Source organism: Balaenoptera acutorostrata, chromosome 12 (genome assembly GCF_949987535.1).
Source record: "Balaenoptera acutorostrata chromosome 12, mBalAcu1.1, whole genome shotgun sequence".
Classification (NCBI taxonomy): Eukaryota; Metazoa; Chordata; class Mammalia; order Artiodactyla; family Balaenopteridae; genus Balaenoptera; species Balaenoptera acutorostrata.
The window spans coordinates 41,612,356-41,637,576 of NC_080075.1; the positions used below are offsets into that span (position 1 = coordinate 41,612,356).

Consider the following 25,221-nt stretch of genomic DNA (forward strand, 5'->3'; position numbering starts at 1 on the left):
ACCTATTCCTGAAGCTGATCCCACCAAACCTCATAGCTAAAAAACGGTAAGTGTTTCCCCAAAAGAAATTTGACATGTTGTGATTATGAAGAAGGTGAAATTGTTTTTGGACAGCAAACACACATATCTAGTACACTGTGCTATACTGAAAACCTTTTTTTTTTTGGCAGTTTTGTAACTTTTTTTGACAGTCAACGATTAGTTCTTATCCACATCAACTAAGTTTTTGAAAGTGGTGACAGGTACTTAGGTAACCAATGTATAGAGTTTGTCTGTTTATTTATTTATTTTATAAGTGTATTTTTAAAAAATATTTATTTATTTAGGCTGCACTGGGTCTTAGTTGCGGCATGTGGGAGCTTAATTGTGGCATGCGGACTTCTTGATTGCGGCATGCATGTGGGATCTAGTTCTCTGACCAAGGATCGAACCTGGGCCCCCTGCATTGAGAGCGTGGAGTCTTACCAGGGAAGTCCCTAGAGTTTGTTTATTGAATCTTCATCCTCATTGTGTTTTCTGGATAACCGCACATGGATACAGTATGGGACATTCCTAATTCTTTGGCTCATACTGTTTTGTTGAGCGTGGTGTCAGTGTGCACATCTGGAGATCCTGTTTTCTTAATGGCAGATTTCTGGATCTCTTTCAGTTCTTTTTTTTTTTTTTTTTTTTTTTCTCACATACACACACTGTATTTTATTTTTACAAGAGATAAATAGACTGACACCAAGCATTGTACATGGATGACCACAACAAAAGCAACAATGATTGCAATTACCAAACATGAAACACACTCATAATATGTCATAATATTGACATTCAGTCCAGTAATCCTCCACTGTAACAGCTCCTTTACTTTGCAGTGAAAATTGATTTGTATATTCTTTGCCTCTGAGTCCTTGTGGGATTTTTTTTTTTTTTTAAATTCAGACAGAAAGTCACAAAAATTATACTCATCCTCATCAGTTCACTCAGTCCCATGTAATTAATTTTTTTTTTCATCTTGATCTTTTGTTAGCACTTTTATGAGTTCATCAGTTTTTCATTAGAGTTCTGAAAATGCTTATTCATTCAGTTCAGCAGTACAGTCAGTTACCAGAAACCTGTACTTGTCAGAGTCTTTTCCATTAATTTCTTGAAGATGAAACCCTTTTATAGGAACATATTTGCAAAATCATCAGAGTACACCCAGAACTGTCTGTAAATGACAAAAGACTTAAAAATGACCATGGTTAAAGATCTGATGAAAGTTCATAATAATGCAGTTGACAAGAAAATTAGTTATTTCTGAGATATACATTTTAAAGTAATAACTAGGTTTATGACTTATAACATTATACCAGAACACATAAGATTTTTAGAAGTTTCCTGTAATGTCTGAAACATTTATATTAACATATTTCCATACATATTTCCATACAAATACAAATATAAGATTTTTAGAAATTTCATGTAATGTCTGAAACATTTATATTAACATATTTCCATACATATTTCCATACAAATACAAATATAAGATTTTTAGAAATTTCATGTAATGTCTGAAACATTTATATTAACATATTTCCATACAAAAAACCCAATGAAAGTTTAGTATTAGTTGTTTTGTTTTTTTATACTGCAGGTTCTTATTAGGCATCAATTTTATACACATCAGTGTATACATGTCAATCCCAATCGCCCAATTCAGCACACCACCATCTCCACCTCACTGCAGTTTTCCCCTCTTGGTGTCCATATGTCCATTCTCTACATCTGTGTCTCAACTTCTGCCCTGCAAACTGGCTCATCTGTACCATTTTTCTAGGTTCCACATACATGCATTAATATACGATATTTGTTTTTCTCTTTCTGACTTACTTCACTCTGTATGACAGTCTCTAGATCCATCCACGTCTCAACAAATGACTCAATTTCATTCCTTTTTATGGCTGAGTAATATTCCATTGTATATATGTACCACAACTTCTTTATCCATTCGTCTGTTGATGGGCATTTAGGTTGCTTCCATGACCTGGCTATTGTAAATAGTGCTGCAATGAACATTGGGGTGCATGTGTCTTTTTGAATTACGGTTTTCTCTGGGTATATGCCCAGTAGTGGGATTGCTGGGTCATATGGTAATTCTATTTTTAGTTTTTTAAGGAACCTCCATATTGTTCTCCATAGTGGCTGTATCAATTTACATTCCCACCAACAGTGCAAGAGGGTTCCCTTTTCTCCACACCCTCTCCAGCATTTGTTGTTTGTAGATTTTCTGATGATGCCCATTCTAACAGGAGTGAGGTGATACCTCATTGTAGTTTTGATTTGCATTTCTCTAATAATTAGTGATGTTGAGCATCTTTTCATGTGCTTCGTGGCCGTCTGTATGTCTTCTTTGGAGAAATGTCTATTTAGGTCTTCTGCCCATTTTTGGATTGGGGTGTTTGTTTCTTTGATATTGAGCTGAATGAGCTGTTTATATATTTTGGAGATTAATCCTTTGTCCGTTGATTCATTTGCAAATATTTTCTCCCATTCTGAGGGTTGTCTTTTCCTCTTGTTTATGGTTTCCTTTGCTGTGCAAAAGCTTTGAAGTTTCATTAGGTCCCACTTGTTTATTTTTGTTTTTATTTCCATTACTCTAGGAGGTGGATCAAAAAAGATCTTGCTGTGATTTATGTCAAAGAGTGTTCTTCCTATGTTTTCCTCTAAGAGTTTTATAGTGTCCAGTCTTATATTTAGGTCTCTAATCCATTTTGAGTTTATTTTTGTGTATGGTGTTAGGGAGTATTCTAATTTCATTCTTTTACATGTAGCTGTCCAGTTTTCCCAGCACCACTTATTGAAGAGACTGTCTTTTCTCCATTGTATATCTTTGCCTCCTTTGTCATAGATTAGTTGACCATAGGTGCGTGGGTTAATCTCTGGGCTTTCTATCTTGTTCCATTGATCTATGTTTCTGTTTTTGTGCCAGTACCATATTGTCTTGATTACTGTAGCTTTGTAGTATAGTCTGAAGTCAGGGAGTCTGATTCCTCCAGCTCCATTTTTTTGCCTCAAGACTGCTTTGGCTATTCGGGGTCTTTTGTGTCTCCATACAAATTTTAAGATGATTTGTTCTAGCTCCGTAAAAAATGCCATTGGTAATTTGATAGGGATTGCATTGAATCTGTAGATTGCTTTGGGTAGTATACTCATTTTCACAATGTTGATTCTTCCAATCCAAGAACATGGTATATCTCTCCATCTGTTGGTATCATCTTTAATTTCTTTCATCAGTGTCTTATAGTTTTCTGCATACAGGGCTGATTTCTGGATCTCTTTCAGTTCTTGAGGGGCATGCTTCTTGAAGCTGACTCTGGATGCACTTGTGAATGTTGATGGTATATTCTCTGGTTGCTAACCAGAATGGTTGAATGGCCTTCTTCTCTTCACCCTTCTTTGCAGGAGTCATTCATTCTGCTGGGTCCAGTTTGGAAAATTGAAAACCATTTCTTTTTGTTTGCTTGCTTGTTTACATTTTATTTATTTATTTATTTATTTTTGGCTCTTTTGGGTCTTTGTTGCTGCTCGTGGGCTTTCTCTAGTTGTGGCGAGCAGGGGCTACTCTTTGTTGGGGTGCACAGGCTTCTCATTGCGGTGGGTTCCTTGTTGCGGAGCGCGGGCTTTTAGGTGTGCGGGCTTCCGTAGTTGTGGCATGCGGGCTCAGTAGTTGTGGCTCGCGGGCTCTAGAGCGCATGCTCAGTAGTTGTGGCATATGGGCCTAGCTGCTCCACGGCATGTGAGATCTTCCTGGACCAGGGCTCGAACCCGTGTCCCCTGCATTGGCAGGCGGATTCTTAACCACTGCGCCACCACGGAAGTCCCAAAAACCATTTCTTTTTTTTTTTTCTTAACATCTTTATTGGAGTATAATTGCTTTACAATGGTGTGTTAGTTTCTGCTTTATAACAAAGTGAATCAGTTATACATATACACATATCCCCATATCTCTTCCCTCTTGCATCTCCCTCCCTCCCACCCTCCCTATCCCACCCCTCTAGGTGGTCACAAAGCACCGAGCTGATCTCCCTCTGCTATGCGGCTGCTTCCCACTAGCTATCTGTTTTACGTTTGGTAGTGTATATATGTCCATGCCACTCACTTTGTCCCAGCTTACCCTTCCCCCTCCCCATGTCCTCAAGTCCATTCTCTAGTAGGTCTGCATCTTTTTCCAAAAACCATTTCTTAACATTCTGTTTACTGACTTGATTATTTTTTGTGTGTCTTACCTTAACTCTTTATGTTTGAATACTTTTTTTCAATATATAAGAAATATATTGAATATTTTATACATGTAAAGCATTTGGTGTATGCTGTGGTAGATAGAGATACATTTAGATGTATATCTACCCTTAAGGAATGTTAGAGTACAATACAGATGAGGCAGTAGGATAATAGTTGAGTGATCTTTGATCTGACAGACCTGAGTTCAAGTCTTGTTCCTGTCATTTATTAGATCTCTGGTTTTGGTTATGTTCCTTTATCTCTTAGTGCGTTCTTACTTACTTGAAAATGAGGATAATAACATCCTAAATAAATACAAGGATTTTGGGAGGATTAAATAAGATAATGCATATCAACACTTAACACAGTGTCAGCGTAAGAAATATACAAAAAACAATGGTATGAAAAGACAAATGGTAAATTCCATTAAAGTATATATAGCTGAAGTGCAGTGAGAGGAGTTTAGTTTTCTAAGACTGGAGAAGGCTTCATGGAATTGATAGAATTTAAGTTGATCTTTGAGTAATTTTCTTTTTAATGATTGGAATTGGAGAAATAGTTATTTCAGTAAAAAGAGTTTTGTTAAAACTTTGGTGTATATTATTCCAGCTAACTTTCTGTATTTATAAAAAATTGATTTTGTATGTACTATTTGCTTTTTTTAGTATTTTCTCACTTATGTATATCTGAGAACAGAATTTAATGGCAGCCTACTTTTAGTCTTTTGAATATAACACCTATTTAACGTTTTTCCTGTGAAGAAAAAAAAAATTAAAATATCCTTGCGCATAGAAATCTGGGTCATGTCCAGCATCAATAGGTAGAAACTTTTAAGGCTTCTGTTGCTAAATTGCCTACTAGAAAGGTTATACTAATTTATACCCCAACAATAGTATTTGAGAGTGCCTGTTTATTTGCATTAGATATTTTGAAAAATCCATATAGTAGAGGAAAAACAGATATAGTCACTATCCAAATCTACTTGGTTCCTGCAAGAGTTCAGATATTGAGGATTATTGCATTGTTTGTATTGACATATTTGGTTCCTGAGTTTTATTTATTAATTTTAAATTTATTTATTTATTTATTTTTGGCTGCATTGGGTTTTTGTTGCTGCATGCGGGCTTTCTCTAGTTACGGCGAGTGGGGGCTACTCTTCCTTGCAGTGTGCGGGCTTCTCATTGGAGTGGCTTCTCTTGTTGTGGAGCACAGGCTCTAGGCGCATGGGCTTCAGTTTTTGTGGTACGCGGGCTCAGTGGTTGTGGCTCGTGGGCTCTAGAGCGCAGGCTCAGTAGTTCTGGGACACGGGCTTAGTTTTTCCGCGGCATGTGGAATCTTCCCAGAGCAGGGCTTGAACCGTGTTCCCAGCATTAGCAGGCGGATTCTTACCCACTGTGCAACCAGGGAAGTTCTGGTTCCTGAGTTTTAATAACGAGTAGTCTACTGTTATTTAGAAAAGCTTTTCCCACTTTGAGATCAGATATTCAGTTAAGCTTTTTTCTAGTTTTTATGAATTGTTTAATTTTTAATCCATCTGGAATTTATTTTGGTGTAAGTTATGAAGTGGATCTAATATTAGTTTTTCCAAACTATTACTCATTGATCTTAGCGTCCATCTAGTTTTTCACTGTTTTGATATGCCACCTCTGTGTTATACAGAAGTTTTAAGTATATTCCTGGAGGTCTATTTTTTTTTTTTTTAATTAATTAATTAATTTATTTATTTATTTTTGGCTGTGTTGGGTCTTCGTTTCTGTGCGAGGGCTTTCTCTAGTTGTGGCAAGCGGGGGCCACTCTTCATCGCGCTGCGCAGGCCTCTCACCATCGCGGCCTCTCCCGCTGCGGAGCACAGGCTCCAGACGCGCAGGCTCAGCAACTGTGGCTCATGGGCCCAGCCGCTCCGCGGCATGTGGGATCTTCCCAGGCCAGGGCCCGAACCTGCGTCTCCTGCATTAGCAGGCAGGTTCTCAACCACTGCGCCACCAGGGAAGCCCTGGAGGTCTATTTTTAAGCTTTTTATTGTTTAATTAATTGTTTGGTTTTAATTTAGTTGCTTCATGATATATTCTAGTACCTGAAAATATTAAACCACATTGCTAGTGAAAAGTTATTTATTCCTTGAGATAAAACTTCAGAATTTTTTTGTTGTTGTGTTGCCCTCCTCTCCTCACATTCTGTTGGAATTTTTATTGTAATTGCATAATGTTTATAAATAGGAGCATGAGTTGACATCTTACAGTATTGATTTTGCCACTTCAGGAAGCATAATGTGCTTTCCCATTTATATAATCTTCGTGAAACTTTGTGGGGTTTTTCCTTTATGTAGATTCTGCACGTTTCCTTTATAATTATTCCTAGGTATTTTTATTTCTTGTTCTTGTAAGTGGAATTTTCACACACCTTTATCAATTGTTTTGTTTTATTTTTTATTTTTATTTTTTTTAAAATTTTATTTATTTATTTTTAACATTTATTTTTGGCTGTGTTGGGTCCTCGTTTCTGTGCGAGGGCTTTCTCCAGTTGCGGCAAGTGGGGGCCACTCTTCACCGCGGTGCGCGGGCCTCTTCACTATCGCGGCCTCTCTTGTTGCGGAGCACAGGCTCCAGACGCGCAGGCTCAGCAGTTGTGGCTCATGGGCCCAGTTGCTCCGCGGCATGCGGGATCCTCCCAGACCAGGGCTCGAACCCGTGTCCCCTGCATTAGCAGGCAGACTCTCAACCACTGCACCACCAGGGAAGCCCCTTGTTTTATTTTTGATAACAGTTTTATTGGGATACGTACCTTACATGTCACCCATTAAAACTGTACAACTCGGTGGCTTTCACTGTATTCACAGAATTATGCAATCATCACCACAGTCAATTTTAGAGCACTTTCATTACCTCAGAAAGAAACCCCACACCGTTTAACTATCACTGTAAATCCCCCGTCCTCCCAGCCCTAAGCAACAATCTACTTTCCGTATGTATTTGCCTATTTTGAATCTTTCATATAAATGGAATTATAGTATATCTTGTGACTGACTTCTTTCACTTAGCATATTTTCAAGATTCATCCATGTTGGAGCATGTATCAGTTCTTCATTACTTTCTGTGACTGAATAATACGACATTGTATGAATATAGTACATTTTTTTTTTTCATTTTTGGCCGCACCGTGTGGCATGCAGGATCTTCCCCTACCAGTGATCGAACCCATGCCTCCTGCAGTGGAAGCGTGGAGTCTTAACCAGTGGACCAGGAGGGAAGTCCCCACATTTTGTTAATCCATTCATCAGTTGATGGACATTTGGGTTGTTCTACCTTTTGACTCTTATGAATAATGCTTTTGTGAACATTTGTGTAAAACGTTTTCCATGGACTTAGTTTTTACTTCTCACAGGTACTTGGGAGTGGAATTATTTGGTCAAACGGTAACTCAGTTTTACTTTTTGAAAAACTACCAAACTGTTTTCCAAAATGCTGCAACGTTTTATATTCCCTTCAGTAGTGTATGAGGGTTCCAGTTTCTCAACATCCTCATCAACACTTGTTACTTTGACTGTTTTATTCTAGCCATCCTAGTGAGCTTAAAGTGGTATCTCATTGTGAGTTTTTTTTTTTTTTTTAATGAGGAATCTTTAGTTGTGGCATGCGGGATCTTTTTTGTTGTTGTTGGTGGCATGCAGACTCTTAGTTGCGGCATGTGGGATGTAGTTCTCTGACCAGGGATTGAACCCAGGCCCCTTGCATTGGGAGCGTGGAGTCTTAGCCACTAGACCACCAGGCAAGTTCCTCTCATTGTGGTTTTGATTTGCCTTTCCCTGATGAATGATGATGATGAATATCTTTTTATATGCTTATTTGTCATTTGTATATCTCCTTTGGCAAAATGTCCATTCAGATCCTTTGCTCACTTTTTTTTTTTTTTTTTTAATTTTATGGCTGTGTTGGGTCTTCGTTTCTGTGCGAGGGCTTTCTCTAGTTGCGGCGAGCGGGGGCCACTCTTCATCGCGGTGCGCGGGCCTCTCACTATCGCGGCCTCTCTTGTTGCGGAGCACAAGCTCCAGACGCGCAGGCTCAGTAGTTGTGGCTCACGGGCCCAGCTGCTCCGCGGCATGTGGGATCTTCCCAGACCAGGGCTCGAACCCGTGCCCCCTGCATTTGCAGGCAGATTCTTAACCACTGCGCCACCAGGGAAGCCCCCTTTGCTCACTTTTTAATAGGGTTATTTATTTTTTATTATTGGGTTGTCAGAGTTCATTAATATATATTCTAGACATGGGTCCCTTATCAGATATATAATTTGCAAATTTTTTCTCCCATACTGTGGGTAGTCTTTTTGCTTTATCACTACTGTTCTTTGAAGCACAAAAGGTTTTAATGTTGAAGTTCAGTTTATTTATTTCTTTTGTTGCTTGTGCTTTTGGTTTCATGTCTATTGCCAGAATCCATTGCCAAATCCAAAGGCATGAATACTTACTCCCATGTTTTCTTGTAAGTTTAATAGTTTTGGTTCCTATATTTAGGTCTTTGATCCATTTTGAGTCAATTTTTTGTACATGGTAAGAGGTAAGGGTCCAACTTCATCCTTTTGTATGAGGCTGTCCAGTTGTTCTGGCACCATTTGTAGAAAGACACTTTCCATTGAGTGATCTTGGCAGCTTTGTTGAAAATCAGTTGACCGTGGATGCATGGGTTTGTTTTTGGACTCTCATTTCTGTTCCATTGATTTATATGTCTGTCCTTCTGCCTTGATTACTGTAGCTTTGCAGTAATATTTGAAATTGGAAAGTGTGAATCTTCTAACTTTGTTGTTTTTCAAAATTGTTTGGCTGTTCTGGGTCCTTTGAGTTTCCTTATGAGTTTTAGGATTAGCTTTTCAATTTTTACAAAGACGCCAGCTGGGATTCTGATAGAGTGTGGTGAATCTATAGATACAGCTGAAGAGTATTACTATTTTAACAATAGTAAGTCTTTTGATCCATGAACATGGAATGTCTTTCTGTTACTTAGATTTCTTCAACTTTTTTTGACAGTGTGTTGTAGTTTTCAGAGTATAAGTTTTGCATTTCTTCTTATTATATTCCCAAGAATTTTATTTTATTTTTTTAAAGTCATGAGATGTCACATTAAAGTCTCCTTTTTAAAAAAATTATTTATTTATTTATTTAATTTATTTTTGGCTGTGTTGGGTCTTAGTTGCAGCACGTGGGCTCTCTAGTTGAGACGTGTGAGCTCAGTAGTTGTGGTGCGTGGGCTTAGATGCCTTGCAGCATGTGGAATCGTAGTTCCCTGACCAGGGATCCAACCCACGTCCCCTGCATTGGAAGGCGGATTCTTTACCACTCGACCACCAGGGAAGTTCTGAATTTTATTCTTTTTGATGTTATTGTAAATGGAATTGTTTTGTACGTTTCATTAAAAAATTTTTTTTTTTTAATTTTTAGCTGCATTGGGTCTTCATTGCTGCGTGCAGGCTTTCTCTAGTTGCGGTGAGTGGGGGCTACTCTTCGTTGCGGTGCGCGGGCTTCTCATTGCGGTGGCTTCTCTTGTTGAGGAGTGCAGGCTTCCATAGTTGTGGCATGCAGGCTCAGTAGTTGTGGCTCACAGGGTCTAGAGCGCAGGCTCAGTAGTTGTGGCGCACGGGCTTAGTTGCTCCATGGCATGTGGAATCTTCTTGGACCAGGGCTCGAACCTGTGTCCCTTGCATTGGCAGCAGACTCTTAACCACTGTGCCACCAGGGAAGTCCCCTGTTTCATTTTTGCATTGCTTATTGCTAGTGTAGAAATGCAATTGATTTTGTATCTTGCAATCTTGTTAAGCTTGTTTATTAATTTTCTTTAGTGATTCCTTAAGACTTTCTTAGGATTTATACAAGATCATGTCATCTGTGAATAGAAACAGTTTTACTTCCTTCTTTTCAATTGGGATATGTTTTGTTTCATATAACCCTTTATTATTAAATCTGTATCTTCATTTGGTTCCATCATTGGTTCTCAAAGTTTGATGTGTGGACCCTGGGGGTCCCAGAGAGCCTTTCAAGGGGCCTGAGAGGTAAGTCATATTTGCCTTTTGGTTGATATTTTCACTGGTACTGCAAAGGCGTGGTGGATAAAACACATTGCAGGAAATAACACAGTGCACTAAGTAGTTAATGAAATCTTTGCTGCCAAGCACTTGCTGTTTAAAAAAAAATTTCACTTGATGCCTTTGATGAAGCAATGGATATTAATATTATTAAATCTCAAAAGCTTATGTGCATGTCTTTTAATATCCTCTGATGAAATGAGAAATGCATATAAAACATTTTTTCTGTGTACTGCAGTAAATGGTTGTCTTAAGGAAGTGCCCTCATGTGATTGAGTCGTAAGCTGAACTAGCTGCTTTTTTCATGAAACACCATTTTTATTTGAAAGAATGATTGACTTAGAGGTTATCCAGATTTGGGTATATGGTGTGCATTTTCTGGAATGAATGAGGCAAGCATGTCACTTCAAACAAGACTGATGGTGTTAGTTGCCAGTGATAAAATTGAACTTTCAAGAAAAAATTAAGATTTGGAAAACTTGTACCTGTCACTGTGAGTTTGACAGCTGCCCAAAACTTACGGATTTTTTTATGAGATTGATGGAACTATTAATGATACGATTTTTTGATATTGTGTAATGAAATATGTCAACAGTGGAAAGATCTACATAACTTAGTGAGCCAGTATTTTCCATATCACCAGTGCATGATGTTACAAAATCATTTATGGGCAAAAAGTCTATTCAGAGAGCAAGATAGATCAGTGGATTTTAATGTAACAGTACTGATAAGGTTTTAGATTTCACATTGCAACTTGTCTTTTAGAAATTAACACTTGGGGCTTCCCTGGTGGTACAGTGATTAAGAATCCGCCTGCCAATGCCGGAGACACGGGTTTGAGCCCTGGTCCAGGAAGATCCCACATGCTGTGGAATAACTAAGCCCATGCGCCACAACTGCTGAGCCCGCGTGCCACAACTACTGAAGCCCGCGCGCCTAGAGCCTGTGCTCTGCGACAAGAGAAGCCACCGCAATGAGAAGCCTGCTCACCGCAACGAAGAGTAGCCCCCACTCCCCACAACTAGAGAAAGCCTGCATGCAGCAAGAAAGACCCAATGCAGCCAAAAATAAATAAGAATAAAAATAAATTAATTAAAAAAAAAGAAATTAACAGTCATTGAGTTTTGGTGTAATATCAAAGAAGAATATCCAAAATTATCTGACGGGGCTGTTAAAATAGTCCTCTTATTTCCATGTTCAGATCTTTTAAGGATGGATTTTCTTTATTTGCTTTACCAAAACTATATGGCAGCACATAGAATGCAGAAGCAGTTAATGAGAATCCAGCTGTTTTCTATTAAGCCAGACTCTAAAGATATTTTCAAAAATTTAAAACAGCGCCACTCAAGTCACTGATTTTTTAAAAATGGAAAACAGGTAATGAATTTATCGTTTATAAACTAATGAATAAATATTCCTAAATTTTAATTCAAAACACAATAGATATTAATAAATATAAATCACCTAAACATAAGTTCTTTTAAGTTTTCAGTCTTTAAGCATGTGAAGGAGCCCTGAAAACAAAGGTTGAGAACTGCTGGGCTGCATAATCTTAAAATTTTCCCTTTCCTTATTCAGGGTTTTGTTACTCGAATCCCTTCGGTATGGAGATTACTCAGGGTTTAGTCCTTTGCTGTGTATATTATGAAGAGGTTGAAGTAAGGATTCAGTCTACTCTCATGACTTCATTATTTTTCAGAGTATATTTCTAGCACTGACTGATTTTCCAAGTGTCAGACCAATATCCTTAACTTAGTGCTAGACAATTTTATTTAAGTATCCTTCATCCTCAAATTCAACAGAAGTGAAACTGAGTCCTTCATCTTGTACTCATATTTATTTTTTTGCTTGCTTCTTTACCTAAATCTTGCTTAACTATGAATTTCTCATACTGGAATTTATTTTAGTATTTGTTCTACCTTCCGTACTTTAGAATGATGCCTCTGGAACTTTAATGTACATATGATCACTTGGAGATTTTCTTAAAAAGGCAGATTAATTCAAGCAGTCTGGAATTTTGCCTGAGTCTTCATTCTAAGAAAGCTTCTACATGATGCTGATGTTGTTGGTCTTTAGTACACACTTTGAGTAGCAAGGCCTTAGAATACGTTAATTCCATTTATTCTGCTCCTGTCTTTTATACTATTGTTGTAGTGTATTTTAATTATATTTTTAAAGTTTAATAAGATGTTATTGTCAAGTCAGTATTCATTTAGATTTACCCACTTTTATCCTTTCTGTTGCTGTTCATTCTCTTTTGCATCTCTGGGCTTTCATCTGGGATCATTTTTCTTTTAGAATTTCCTTTAGTGTGGTTCTGCTGTGGATGATCTTTCCCATATTTGCTTGTCTTTTAAAATGAAGATAAAATATATTTTCAGACAAGCAAACACTGAAATAGGGTATTGAATTACAGATTTGTGGGTGCTGTTGCTTCTTTCAATAAGTCATTCCATTTAAAAAAATTTTTGGCTTAAATAGTTTATACTGAGAATTCAGCCATCAGTTTTACTATTGCTTCTTTAAAGGTAAGTTTTTTCATCTGTCTGATTTTAAGATTTTCTCATTGTCTTAGGTCTTCAGCAGTTTTACTGTGATGTGTCTACGTCTCTTTTTGTATTTATTTGCGAACGATTCATTCTTGAATCTGGTTTGAGTTTTGAAAAGTTAGTTTTGTAGCCATTATTTCTTCAAGTATATGTCCTGCCTCATGATTTCATCACTTTTTGGAATTCCAGTTACATAAATGCTATATGTTTTTCATCATCTTCCTTCACTCTTTTGCTCTTCTGTATTTTCCATCCTTTTGTCTTTTTTGTGTGTCTGTACTTCAGTCTAGATATTTATTTTTGACCTACCTTCCTTAAATTGTATGTAATCTAGTATTAAAGCCATGTATTGAGATCTTAATTCCAGTTATTGTATATTTTAATTCTAAAGCTTTTGATTCTGTTTTAATAGTTTTCAGAACTTTGCTGAAATTCTTCATCTTAATATCTACTATCTTGAACATATTGCTATTATAAAGTTCAGGTCTGATAACTAATTAATCTTATTTTTTTCTTACTTCCCTCCCCCCCTCTGTTTTGATTATGTGGTTTATGGTCTTGTTTTTTGGTATGCTTGATAGATTTTTTTTAACTTTGTTATAGAAAAACTTAGTCGTGTAGAAGTAGGAAGGTTCATAGCAATGATATTTATGAATCTGTCACTCAATCAATAATTACTAGCTCATAGACAATTTTGTTTCATTTGTATCCTACTCATTCCCTTTCCCCCACCCACTGTATGATTTTCAAGCAAATCCAAGTATTATATGTTACGTGTATACATTTCAGTATAGTTCTCTAAAAGACAAATACTTTAAAAATACATAACCACAATATCATCATTACAACTAAAAAATTAAGAGTAATGTAATACAAAACATCTAGTGGTCAAATTTCTCTCATAATCTAAATTTTAAAAAGTTTTGTTTAATTTTTCCTTTAAAATTTGAATCAAGGTTCAGATGAAGTCTATTGTAGTCGCTGATTCTTTTTTTTTTCCTCCCCCGCTGCACAGCTTGCGGGATCTTAGCCCCCCGACCAGGGATTGAACCTGCACCCTCAGCAGTGAAAACATGGAGTCCTAACCACTGGACTGCCAGGGAATTCCCAAACTTATTCATCTTGTAACTAGAAGTTTGTACCCTTTGACCAACATTGTCCCATTTCTTCCACCCCCCACTCTCCTGGCAACCACCATTCTACTCTCTTTTTCTGTGAGTTCAGCTTTTTAAGATTTCATGTATAAGTGAGACTATATAATGTTTGTCTTTCTCCGACTTACTTCACTCAGCATAATGCCTTAAAGGTCCATTCATGTTGTCACAGATGGCTGAATTTATTCCATTATATATATGTACCACAGCTTCCTTGTCCATTCATCCATCAGTGGACACGTAGGTTGCTTCCATTTCTTGGCTTTTTGTTGTGAATAATGCTGCATTGATCATGGGGGTATAGATATCTCTTTGAGATAGTAATCCATTTCCTTTGGATATGTACCCATAGGTGGGATTGCTAGATCATGTTCTATTTTTGCATTTTTTGAGGAACCTCCATACTGTTTTACACTGTGGCTGTACCAATTTACATTCCCACTTACAGTACACCAGGGTTCCCTTTTCTCCAAATCATCAAAAACACTTGTTATCATTTGTCTTTTTGATGATGGCTATTCTAACAGATGTGAGGTGATAGCTCATTGTAGTTGATTTGCATTTCCCTGATGATTTGTGATGTTGAACATCTTTTATGTACCTGTTGGCTATTTGTGTGTTGTCTTTGGAAGACTGTCTATTCGGGTCATTTGCCGTTTTTTAATTGGTTATTTGATTTTTTTGCTATTGAGTTGTATGAGTTTCTTATATATATACTTTTTATTTTTTATTATTTTTAAAGATTTTTTGATGTGGACCATTTTTAAAGTCTTCATTGATTCTGTTACAGTATTGCTTCTGTTTTTTATGTTTTGGTGTTTTGGCTGTGAGGCATGTGGGATCTTAGCTCCCCGACCAGGGATCGAACCTGCACCCCCTGCATTGGAAGGCAAAGTCTTAACCACTGGACCGCCAGGGAAGTCGCTTTTATATATTCTAGATATTAACTGTTTGTAAGATAAATGGTTTGCAAGTATTTTCTCCCATTCTGTAGGTTGATTGTTTCTTTTGCTGTACAGAAACTTCTTAGTTTGATGTAGTCCTACTTGTTTATTTTGTTGTTGTTGCTTGTGCTTTTGGTTGTGATAGCCAAAAAAATCGTTACCAAGACCACTGTAAAATAACTTTTCCTCTCTGTTTTTGGTTTTAGGTCTTATATTTGAATCTTTAATCCATTTTGAGTTAATTTTTGTGTATGGTGTAAGATAAGGATCCGGTTTCATTCTGTTGTGTGTAGCTATTCAGTTTTCCCAACACCATGTATTGAAGACTGTTCTTTCCCCATTGAATATTCTTGTCTCACTTGCCAAATATTAGTCAACCATTTATGCATGGGTTTATTTCTGACCTTTTCATTCTGTTCCGTTGGTTTGTGCATCTCTTTTTATTCCAGTACTGTTTAATCATAATTTTTTTAAGTTTTTTTAAAAATTATCATAATTTTGTAATATAATTTGAAATCAGAAAGTGTGATGCCTCTAGCTTTGTTCTTTCTTAGTATTGCTCTGACTGTTCGGAGTCTTTTGTTGTTTCATGTGAATTTTAGGATTTTTTTTCTCTTTTTCCTTGAAAAATTCCATTGAAAGTTTGAGGGATGTCATTGAACTTTTAAATGGTTTGGGGTAGTATGGACATTTTAACAATATTAATTCTTCTGCTTTGTGAACATAGGATATCTTTCCATTTATTTGTGTCTTCTTTAATTTCCTTCATCATTTTCTTATAGTTTTCACCATCTTGCTTTAGTTTACTTCTAAGTATTTATTATATTTGATGCTATTGCTATGGATTGTTTTCTTTTTCAGATAGTTCATTGTTAGTGTATTGAAATGTAACTGATTATGTTGATATTGTACTCTGCAACTTTACCGGATTTGTTTATTTAGTTTTTTGTTTGTTTTTGGTGGAGTCTTTAGGATTTTTTAATATATGAGATCATGTCATCTACAAACATGATACTCATCTTAGGTATGAATCCCACTTGATGATGGTGTATAATCCTTTTAATGTGCTGTTGAATTTGGTTTGCTAGTATTTTGTTGAAGAATTTTTACATGTATGTTCATCAGGAATATTGACCCGTAATTTTCTTTTCTTGTATCCTCATTGGGCTTTGGTATCAGGGTAATGCTGGCTTTCACTGTAAAATGAGTTTGGGAGTGTTCCTTCCTCTTCATTTTTTTGAAGGGTTTGAAAAGGATTGGTGTTAATTATTCTTTAAATGTTTGGTAGAGTTCACCTGTGAAATCATCTGGTCCTCGGCTTTTCTTTGTTGGAAGGTTTTGCTTACTAATTCAGTTCCCTTAGTCATTATTGGTCTGTTCACATTTTCTATTTCTTCACGATTCAGTCTGTATAGGTTGTATGTTTCTAGATATTTATCCATTTTTCTAGGTTGTCTAATTTGTTGGCTTATAATTGTTTATAGTAGTCTCTTAAGATCCATCAGTTGTAATACCTCAGTTGTCTCCTCTTTCATTTCTGATTTTGAGTGCTTTCTTTTCTTAGTCTAGCTAAGGATTTGTCTTTTTTTTTTTTAATCTTCTTAAAGAACCAGCTTTTAGTTTAATGGATTTTTTTTCTATTTTTCAAGTTTCTATTTCCTTTATTTCTGCTCTGATGTTTGTTATTTTCTTCCTTCAGCTAACTTTGGGCTTAGTTTGTGCTTTTTCTGGGCTTAGTTTGTTCTTTTTCTAGTTTCTTGAGGTGTAAAGTTAGGTAGTTTATTTGAGGGTTTTTCCCCCCCTTAACATAACATTTATCTCTGTAAGTTTCCCTCTTAGAACTACGTTTGCTGCATTCCCTAAGTTTTGGTATGTTGCATTTCCACTTTTGTCTCAAGATATTTTTTGATTTCCCTTTTGACTACTTTGACTCATTGGTTGTTCATACATATGTTGTATATTTTATGTTATTTTATTATTATTATTTTTTTGTATATTTTATTTTTAAAAAATATTTATTTATTTGGCTGTGCCAAATCTTGGTCACAGCACACGGGATCTTTAGTTGCGGCATGTGGGGTCCTTTTTTTTTTTTTTTTTTTTGCGGCATGTGGGATCTTTTTAGTTGTGTCACGTGGGATCTTTAGTTGCGGCATGCGAACTCTTAGTTGTGGCATGTGGGATCTAGTTCCCTGACCAAGGATCAAACCTGGGCCCCCTGCATTGGAAGCGTGGAGTATTAGCCACTGGACCACCAGGGAAGTCCCTGTATGTTGTTTAATATCCACGTATTTGTGAATTTTCCAGCTTTCTTCCTGTTTCTCATCTCTATTTTATACCATTGTGGTTTGAAAAGATAATTGGTATGATTTCTATTTTCTTAAATTTGCTAAGACTTCTTTTTTGACCTAACATATGACCTGGAGAATGTTCTGTATGTGCTTGAGGAGAATGTGTGTTCTGCTGTTGGATGGAATGTTCTGTATATGTCTGTTAGGCTCATTTGTTGTAAAGTATAGTTCAAGTTCATTGTTTCCTTGTTGATCTTCTGTCTGATCTATTGCTGAAAGTGGGATATTGAAATTTCTTACTATTTTTGTATTGATTATTTCTGTCTTCGGGTCTGTTAGTGTGTGCTTAATATATTTAGATACTCTGATGGGTGCATATATATTTGCTGTTTTTGTATTCTCTTGATAAATTCACCTCTTCATCATCATATAATGACCTTCTTTGTCTTCTGTTACAGCCTTAGGCTTAAAGTGTATTTTGTGTGGTATAAATACAGCTATTCCTTCTTTCTTTTTGTTTCCATTTGCATGGAATATATTTTTCCATCTCTTCACTTTGAATCTATGTGTGTCCTTAAAGTTGTAGTGAGTCTCTTTCATGCCACATCTAGTTGGATCTTGTTTGTTTTTGTTTTTGTTTTTTTTAATTTATTTATTTTATTTTTTGCTCCATTGGGTGTTCATTCCTGTATGCGGGATTTCTCTAGTTGTGGCGAGCAGGAGCTATTCTTTGTTGCGGTGTGCGTGCTTCTCATTGTGGTGGCTTCTCGTTGTGGAGCACAGGCTCTAGGGCACATGGGCTTCAGTAGTTGTGGCATGCGGGCTCAGTAGTGGTGGCTTGTGGGCTCTAGAATGCAGGCTCAGTAGTTGTGGTGCATGGGCTTAGTTACACCGCGGCATGTGGGATCTTCCTGGACCAGGGATCGAACCTGTGTCCCCTGCATTGGCAGGCAGATTCTTAACCACTGTGCCACCAGGGAAGTCCCTTTTTTTTTTTTTTAATCTGTGCAGCCGGACAGTGCCTTTTTTTCTTTTTTTGAATTTTATTTTATTTATTTTTTTATACAGTATGTTCTTATTAGTTATTTTTTTATACATATTAATGTATATATGTCAATCCCAATTTCCCAATTCATCACACCCCCACCCCCACCCCCGCCACTTTCCCCCCGGACAGTGCCTTTGACTGGAGAATTTATTTACATTTAAAGTGATTATTGATAGGTAAAAACTGACTGCTGCCATTTTATTGTTTTCTTGCTGTTTTATCATTTCGTTTTTCCTTTCTTCCTCTCACTGTCTTCCTTTCTGAACTGATGGTTTCCTTACTGGTATGCTTTGATTTCTTTTTCCGTCTTTTGAATATCTACTGTCGGTTTTTGCTTTGTGGTTACCATGAGACTTAAGTAAAACATTTTACAGATACAGTAGTGCATTTTAAGCTTATAACAACTTTGCGTAGAAAAACTCTACTCTTTTAGTCTTGCTCCCAATTTTTTGTTTTTGATGTCACAATTTACATCTTTTTATATTGCGTGTCCATTAACAAATTATTTTAGCTATAGTTATTTTTAGTAGTTTTGCCGTTTAACCTTTATGCTAGAGTTAACTGATTGATATACCACTGTATTACAGTAAAAGCCTTCATTTCCAAAGGACAACTTTTCTGGGTATTCGTGGTTGGCAGTTTTTTTCTTTCAGCACTTTGAATATATCATCCCATTCTTACTGGACTTGTGAGATTTCTGCTGAGAAATCTACTGATAGCTTTATGGGGGTGCCTGTGTGAGGAAGTCTTTTTTTCTTTTTCAGGTAGTTTGATTGTAATATGTATTGGAGAAGATCTTTTTGAATTGAAATTTTTGGGAAACTATGAGCTTTATGAACTTGAATGTCCAAATATCTTTACAGATTTGGGAAGTTCTTAGCTATTATTTCTTTAAATAAACTGCTGTTCCTTTTCCCCTCTTTTTTTCTTTTGGGACTCCAGTAATGCATATATTGTTTCTCTTAATTGTATCCCAGTTTCTGTGGGCTTCCTTCACTCTTTCTCATTCTTTTTTCTTTGTTCTTCTCTGATTGGATAATTTCAGTTGACTTGTCTTCCACTTCACAGATTCTTTTTTCCTCTTTTTTTTTTTTTAAAGATTACTCTTTTTTTAAAATTTATTTATTTATTTATTTATTTATGGCTGTGTTGGGTCTTCGTTTCTGTGCGAGGGGCTTCTCTAGTTGCAGCAAGCGGGGGCCACTCTTCATCGTGGTGCGTGGGCCTCTCACTATCGCGGCCTGTCTTGTTGCGGAGCACAGGCTCCAGATGCGCAGGATCAGTAGTTGTGGCTCACAAGCCTAGTTGCTCTGCGGCATGTGGGATCTTCCCAGACCCAGGCTTGAACCTGTGTCCCCTGCATTGGCAGGCAGATTCTCAACCACTGCGCCGCCAGGGAAGCCCTCTTTCTTCTTCTTGATCAAGTCTGCTGTTGATGCTTCTTGTCACATTTTTATTTCATTCATTGTACTATATTTTTTTAAGCCACATTCCTTTTTTTTTAAATTAAATAATTTATTTATCTTTGTCTGCATTGGGTCTTCGTTGCTGCGCACAGGCTTTCTCTAGTTGCGGCGAGCGGGAGCTACTGTTCATTGTGGTGTGCAGGCTTCTCATTGTGGTGGCTTCTCGTTGTGGAGCACAGGCTCTAGGCACGCAGGCTTCACTAGTTGTGGCACACGGGCTCTGTAGTTGTGGCTCATGGGCTCTAGAGTGCAGACTCAGTAGTTGTGGTGCATGGGCTTAGTTGCTCTGCGGCATCTGGGATCTTCCTAGACCAGGGATTGAACCTGTGTCCCCTGCATTGGCAGGCGGATTCTTATCCACTGTGCCACCAGGGAAGTCCCCTCATTCATTGTATTTTTTAGTTCTGGAATTTCTGCTTGGTTCTGTTTTATAATTTCCCTTTTTTTAACTTCTCATTTTGTTTGTGTATTTTTCTGATTTCATTGAATTGTTTTTTTGTGTTTTTTTGTAGCTCACTGGTCTTCCTTAAAACGACTTCTTTGAATTATTTATTGGACAAATTGCAGATCTCCATTTTCTTGGAATTGGTTACTTGAAAATTATTGTGTTCCCTTAGTGGTTTAATGTCACCTTGATTTTTCATGTTCCATGATGTCTTGAATTGCTGTTTTTGCATGTGGAGAAGCAGTCATCTCCAGTTTTTACTGACTGGCTTTGGGAGAGACATATCTTCTGACAGCCCCGTTAAGAATTCTGAGCCTAGGGCTTCCCTGGTGGCACAGTGGTTAAGAATCCATCTGCCAGTGCAGGGGACACACAGGTTCAAGCCCTGGTCTGGGAAGATTCCACATGCCGTGGAGCAACTAAGCCCATGCGCCACAACTATTAAGCCTGCGCTCTAGAGCCCACGTGCCACAACTACTGAAGCCCGCGTGCCTAGAGCCCGTGTCCCACAACAAGAGAAGTCGCTGCAATGAGAAGCCCGTGCATTGCAACGAAGAGTAGCCCCCACTCGATGCAACTAAAGAAAGCCCGCGCACAGCAACGAAGACCCAACGCAGCCATAAATAAATAAATGAACGAATGAATGAATTCTGAGTCTTTCTCAGACCTTTATTGATTGATTGATTGATTGATTGCGTTGAGTCTTTGTTGCTGCGCTTGGGCTTTCTCTAATTACAGCGCGTTGCTGCGCTTGGGCTTTCTCTAATTACAGCGAGCAGGGACTATTCATTGTGTTGTGTAGGCTTCTCATTGTGGTGGCTTCTCTTGTTGCAGAGCACGGGCTCTAGGCGCGCAGGCTTCAGTAGTTATGGCACACGGGCTCATTAGTTGTGGCTCATGGGCTCTAGAGTGCAGGCTCAGTAGTTGTGGCGCACAGGCTTAGTTGCTCTGCAGCATGTGGGATCTTCCCAGACCAGGGCCTGCACCCGTGTCCCCTGCATTGACAGGCAGATTCTTTTTTTTTTTTTTTTTTTGACAGGCAGATTCTTAACCACTGTGCCACCAGGGAAGTCCATCTCAGACCTTTTTTAACAGATATGTCTGTTCCTCATTTCTTGTTTTCTTTTGGAGGGTAATTCTAAGATTGTTGCTGTCTCCTGATCATACAAAGCCAGGTTGAGTGCTGGCAGTCTCTCATGTGCTTTTCCTATAGCAGTGCTGAATTCTCAAAATTGTGTACTTTCTCCCATTTCTGCAGGGTCTGGACAGCATTTTGCACATGCTGTTAATTGTCTGTGAAGGCTTGCTTTTGCTGCCCTTAGGGGTGCAGACAAGGAGCCAGCCACAGGGTGGGAGTGTGTGTGAGTGAGGTACATGGAGAGTTGGGGGTTCTTATGTGGGGTTGGGGGCATCCTCAGACAAGATCTTTCTTGGCACTGTGCTGTGCTGCCTTGGGAGAAGGGTGTCACAGGTAAAGTGAAACTGTTCCTCTCACTCTCTTCAATGTGTCCAGTCTTGGATTTTATTTTATTTTATTTTTTGCGTTGGAAATTCTCTGCCGTACTCCCAGACTTCCACAAAGGCACTATTGTCCATGGTGATTGTCAACATCAGTGTTCTTTGGGAGGAAGATGGTAGAAAACTTACACTTGCTATTTTGATGACATCACCCTCTGCTGATGTACTTTATATGACTAAAGCTTAGATTTGTTTTTTTGTATAACTTTATTAAAATGGAAATAAACTTTATGTACTATGTGTATGTGACATTTTTTTCATTTAGTATATCACTATAAGTTATCTGTGTTGCTTATTAGTGTATTAGAAGTCTTGCTTTTTATAGTTGAATTAGAAAGCTGTAATTTTTTTTTAATCAGTCCACTCTTTGGACAGGTGGTTTGTTTCTAGTTTGAGGCTGCTTGAATAATTTGTTTTGTTTATTTTGCTTTTTGTTTTTGTTTGTTTTGTTTTGCTTGGTTGGTTATCTGCCTGGACTAATTCTATAGATTCTGGCTGCCCTGCTGTCACTGACATGTGGTTTTTTTTTTTTAAATACATAATTCTTATCCTTTTTTGTTCTTGCTATTTATCTGTTGAAGAAACTACTGATTCCATGGATCATTTAGCCCATAAAGGTTTTTTGTTTTGGATGTTGCTTATTGTATCCTTGTGGAATTATTGAACATGTTTTTCTGTATCTTCTGTTTCTGTAATTTATTAGATTTAGAGGCTTGATCAGGTTTCGATTAGATTTCTTGGCAAGACTTTTATAGAATGTGTTGTATTCTTCCATCAGAGGGCAAAAAATGTCACATTGTTGCTTTTTTTGTAATGCCAGCAATCATTGCCTAGATCTTTTATTTCATTTGTAGTTGCAAAATGGTGATATTCTAATCCTATCATTTTTCATCAGCTGGTCTATTGCTATAAGGAGAAAGTTCCTTTTATTACCCATTTAGTTACTTTGAATTACCATTAGTACAGGAAGGCAGGATAAATGTCTCATTTTCCCCTTTTATTTACCAGTTTTCAAACAGTGAGTTCTTTAAAATTTTAACATTTGATTGGTAATTGGTCCTTTTTTTGAGGATCATTATAAAATTATGTAATTAAAAATAATGTTTTTGCCTTTATTCACCTAACTTTTGGGGAATTATTTCAAATCAGTTTATAAAGAACATTTCCCTCCACTTTTTTTTTCTGATGCATAGTTTTCCATTGTCAGGATGAATTTAACTTGTCTTCTATTGATAGGCATTTAGGTTATTTCCAGTCTTCTGGTATTAAGAACAATGCTAAGTTGAATATCAATGAGTGTTATTTTGGATGAGAAAAAATGTGTAGAAAATGATGCTTAAAATAATACTCAGAGTATCAGTGCATTCTTTTATTTATTTGTTTGTTTTTGGCTATGTTGGGTCTTCGTTGCTGCACACAGGCTTTCTCTAGTTGTGGTGAGCGGGGGCTACTCTTCATTGCTGTGCACAGGCTTCTCATTGTGGTGGCTTTTCTTGTTGTGGGGCATGGGCTCTAGGTGCATGGGCTTCAGTGGTTGTGGCATACAGGCTCAGTAATTGTGGCTCGTGGGCTCTAGAACGCAGGCTCAGTAGTTGTGGCACATGGGCTTAGTTGCTCCGCAGTATGTGGGATCTTCCCAGACCAGGGCTGGAACTCATGTACCCTGCATTAGCAGGCGGATTCTTAACCACTGCGCCACCAGGGAAGCCCAGTGCATTTTTGATTTTGATAAATATTGTCAAATTGTTTTTACTGATGTATGAAAGCACTTGTTTTCTCGAGTTTATCAACACTAGGTATTTAAACTTTTTGCAAACGTGGTAAGAAAAATATAGTGTTTCAGTGGTATGTTTGAACCCCATGTGTATCATTTTTTCTTTTTTTAATCCCTTTTTTCTTCAGTTTTTCTTTTCCAATCTGTTTTTTGAACTCAGAGATTACTCTTTCGTAAAGACTTTTCCTGGCTTGTAGTTTCTTTGAAGTTTGCTTTTTTGTTGTTTTTATCTGTAATTGAACTTTTTATATGCTTAAACGTATCAATTTAGAACACTTTAAGAATGCCAGTCTTTGTTTCTGCCATCCTCTATGTCATTATCTAGTGTTTCAGTTGGCTTTAAAGACTCCCAGACTACAGACAGCACCTGACTTATGACGGTTTGGCTTACAACTTTTCAACCTTCTGGTTGTGAGAAAGTGATATACATGCACTGGAAACTGTACTTTGAATTTTGAATTTTGGTCTTTTCCTGGGCTAGCGATATGGGTATGATACTCTTGGCTTAAGGATGGACAGCAGTAGTAAGCTGTAGCTCTCAGTCAACTTTGCAGTCATGAGGGTAAATAGCTGATACACTTAGCCATTCTGTACCCATAGGTCCATTCTGTTTTTCCCTTTAAGTACAGTTTTTAATAAATTGCATGAGATATTCAACACTTTACTATAAAACAGGCTTCGTGTTAGATGATTTTATCCAGCTGTAGGCTGACGGAAGTGTTCTGAGTGTATTTAAGGTAGGCTAGGCTAAGCTGTGATGTTTGGTAGGTTAGGTGTAATAAATGCATTTTCACAATTTATGGTATTTTCAGCTTACAATGAGTTTATCGGGATGTAATTCCATTATAAGTTAAGAAATAGCTGTAATAAGTATTTTATTTTGTTAATTTTTTGTCAGTTTGCTTATTTAGGTTTACCCATGTATTTATTTCCTTCTTTACCATATTTTTCTTGCTTCTTGCTCTTAGATTCTTTGCCTTTTTCTTTTTTTTTCTTTTGAGGAACCTCTTAATCTTTTTAAAATTTGATTTTCTATTCATGGCTTATCAATGATAAGCATATCCATTTGTCCAAAGTTTTATTTCACCCTTCCTCTTGAGGTCTACCCTGGGTATCAAATTCTAGGTTGAGGTTTACTTGGGTGTAAAATTCTAGATTGGCCATTTTAACGTTTTGAAGATTTTATTCTTTCAGTCAGAAGTCTGCCTCTCAGAATCTGTATTATTGTTACTCTATGTAGTCTTTTTTTTCTTTGAAGCTTTTACTAAAACTTTCTATGACAAATTTCTAATATATGCAAAAGAATAATATATTTACGGTATTAAAAGGTGAAATTTGTCTGGCACTAGTTCATCTAAATTCATAACCATGTAGTACCTTTCTTTAATTGGCTTATATTCACTTAATTGGCCCTTTGAATAGTCTTTTAAATGTGTTTGTAACTCTAGGTCAAGTAGTAGATCATTTAACATTTTACTTTCAAGACAGCAGGTCTTAAAGTATTCATGATTTATCAATGTTGAAAGAATTTTCTGACAGCATCTTGTCACATTATTTAGTGAATCAAGCCTTAGATATATTAGCTGCTTCAACGGCTTTATTTTATTTTCCCATTCTCTTATTTAGTAGTTATTTAGTACACTATGTTTCTCTCTCTTAATTCTTCTTCTTTTGCACATGATGATCCTTCTGACTAGGATTCCATCCCCTGT

The 25,221-nt window shown here is 37.2% G+C and overlaps 1 protein-coding gene across 8 annotated transcripts in view; it reads left to right on the forward strand.

Moving 5' to 3' along the window:
• Positions 1-25,221, forward strand: part of USP34 (ubiquitin specific peptidase 34) — a 241,650-nt gene that overhangs the window by 13,864 nt on the left and 202,565 nt on the right. For 7 of the 8 annotated variants that reach the window (XM_057557944.1, XM_057557950.1, XM_057557951.1 and 4 more), the window contains exon 2: positions 9,680-9,724. The exons of the other annotated variant lie outside the window; for it this stretch is intronic. In XM_057557944.1, the coding sequence (XP_057413927.1) occupies positions 9,680-9,724 (45 nt within the window). The remainder of the gene's footprint in view (positions 1-9,679; positions 9,725-25,221) is intronic. 8 annotated transcript variants of the gene reach the window in all.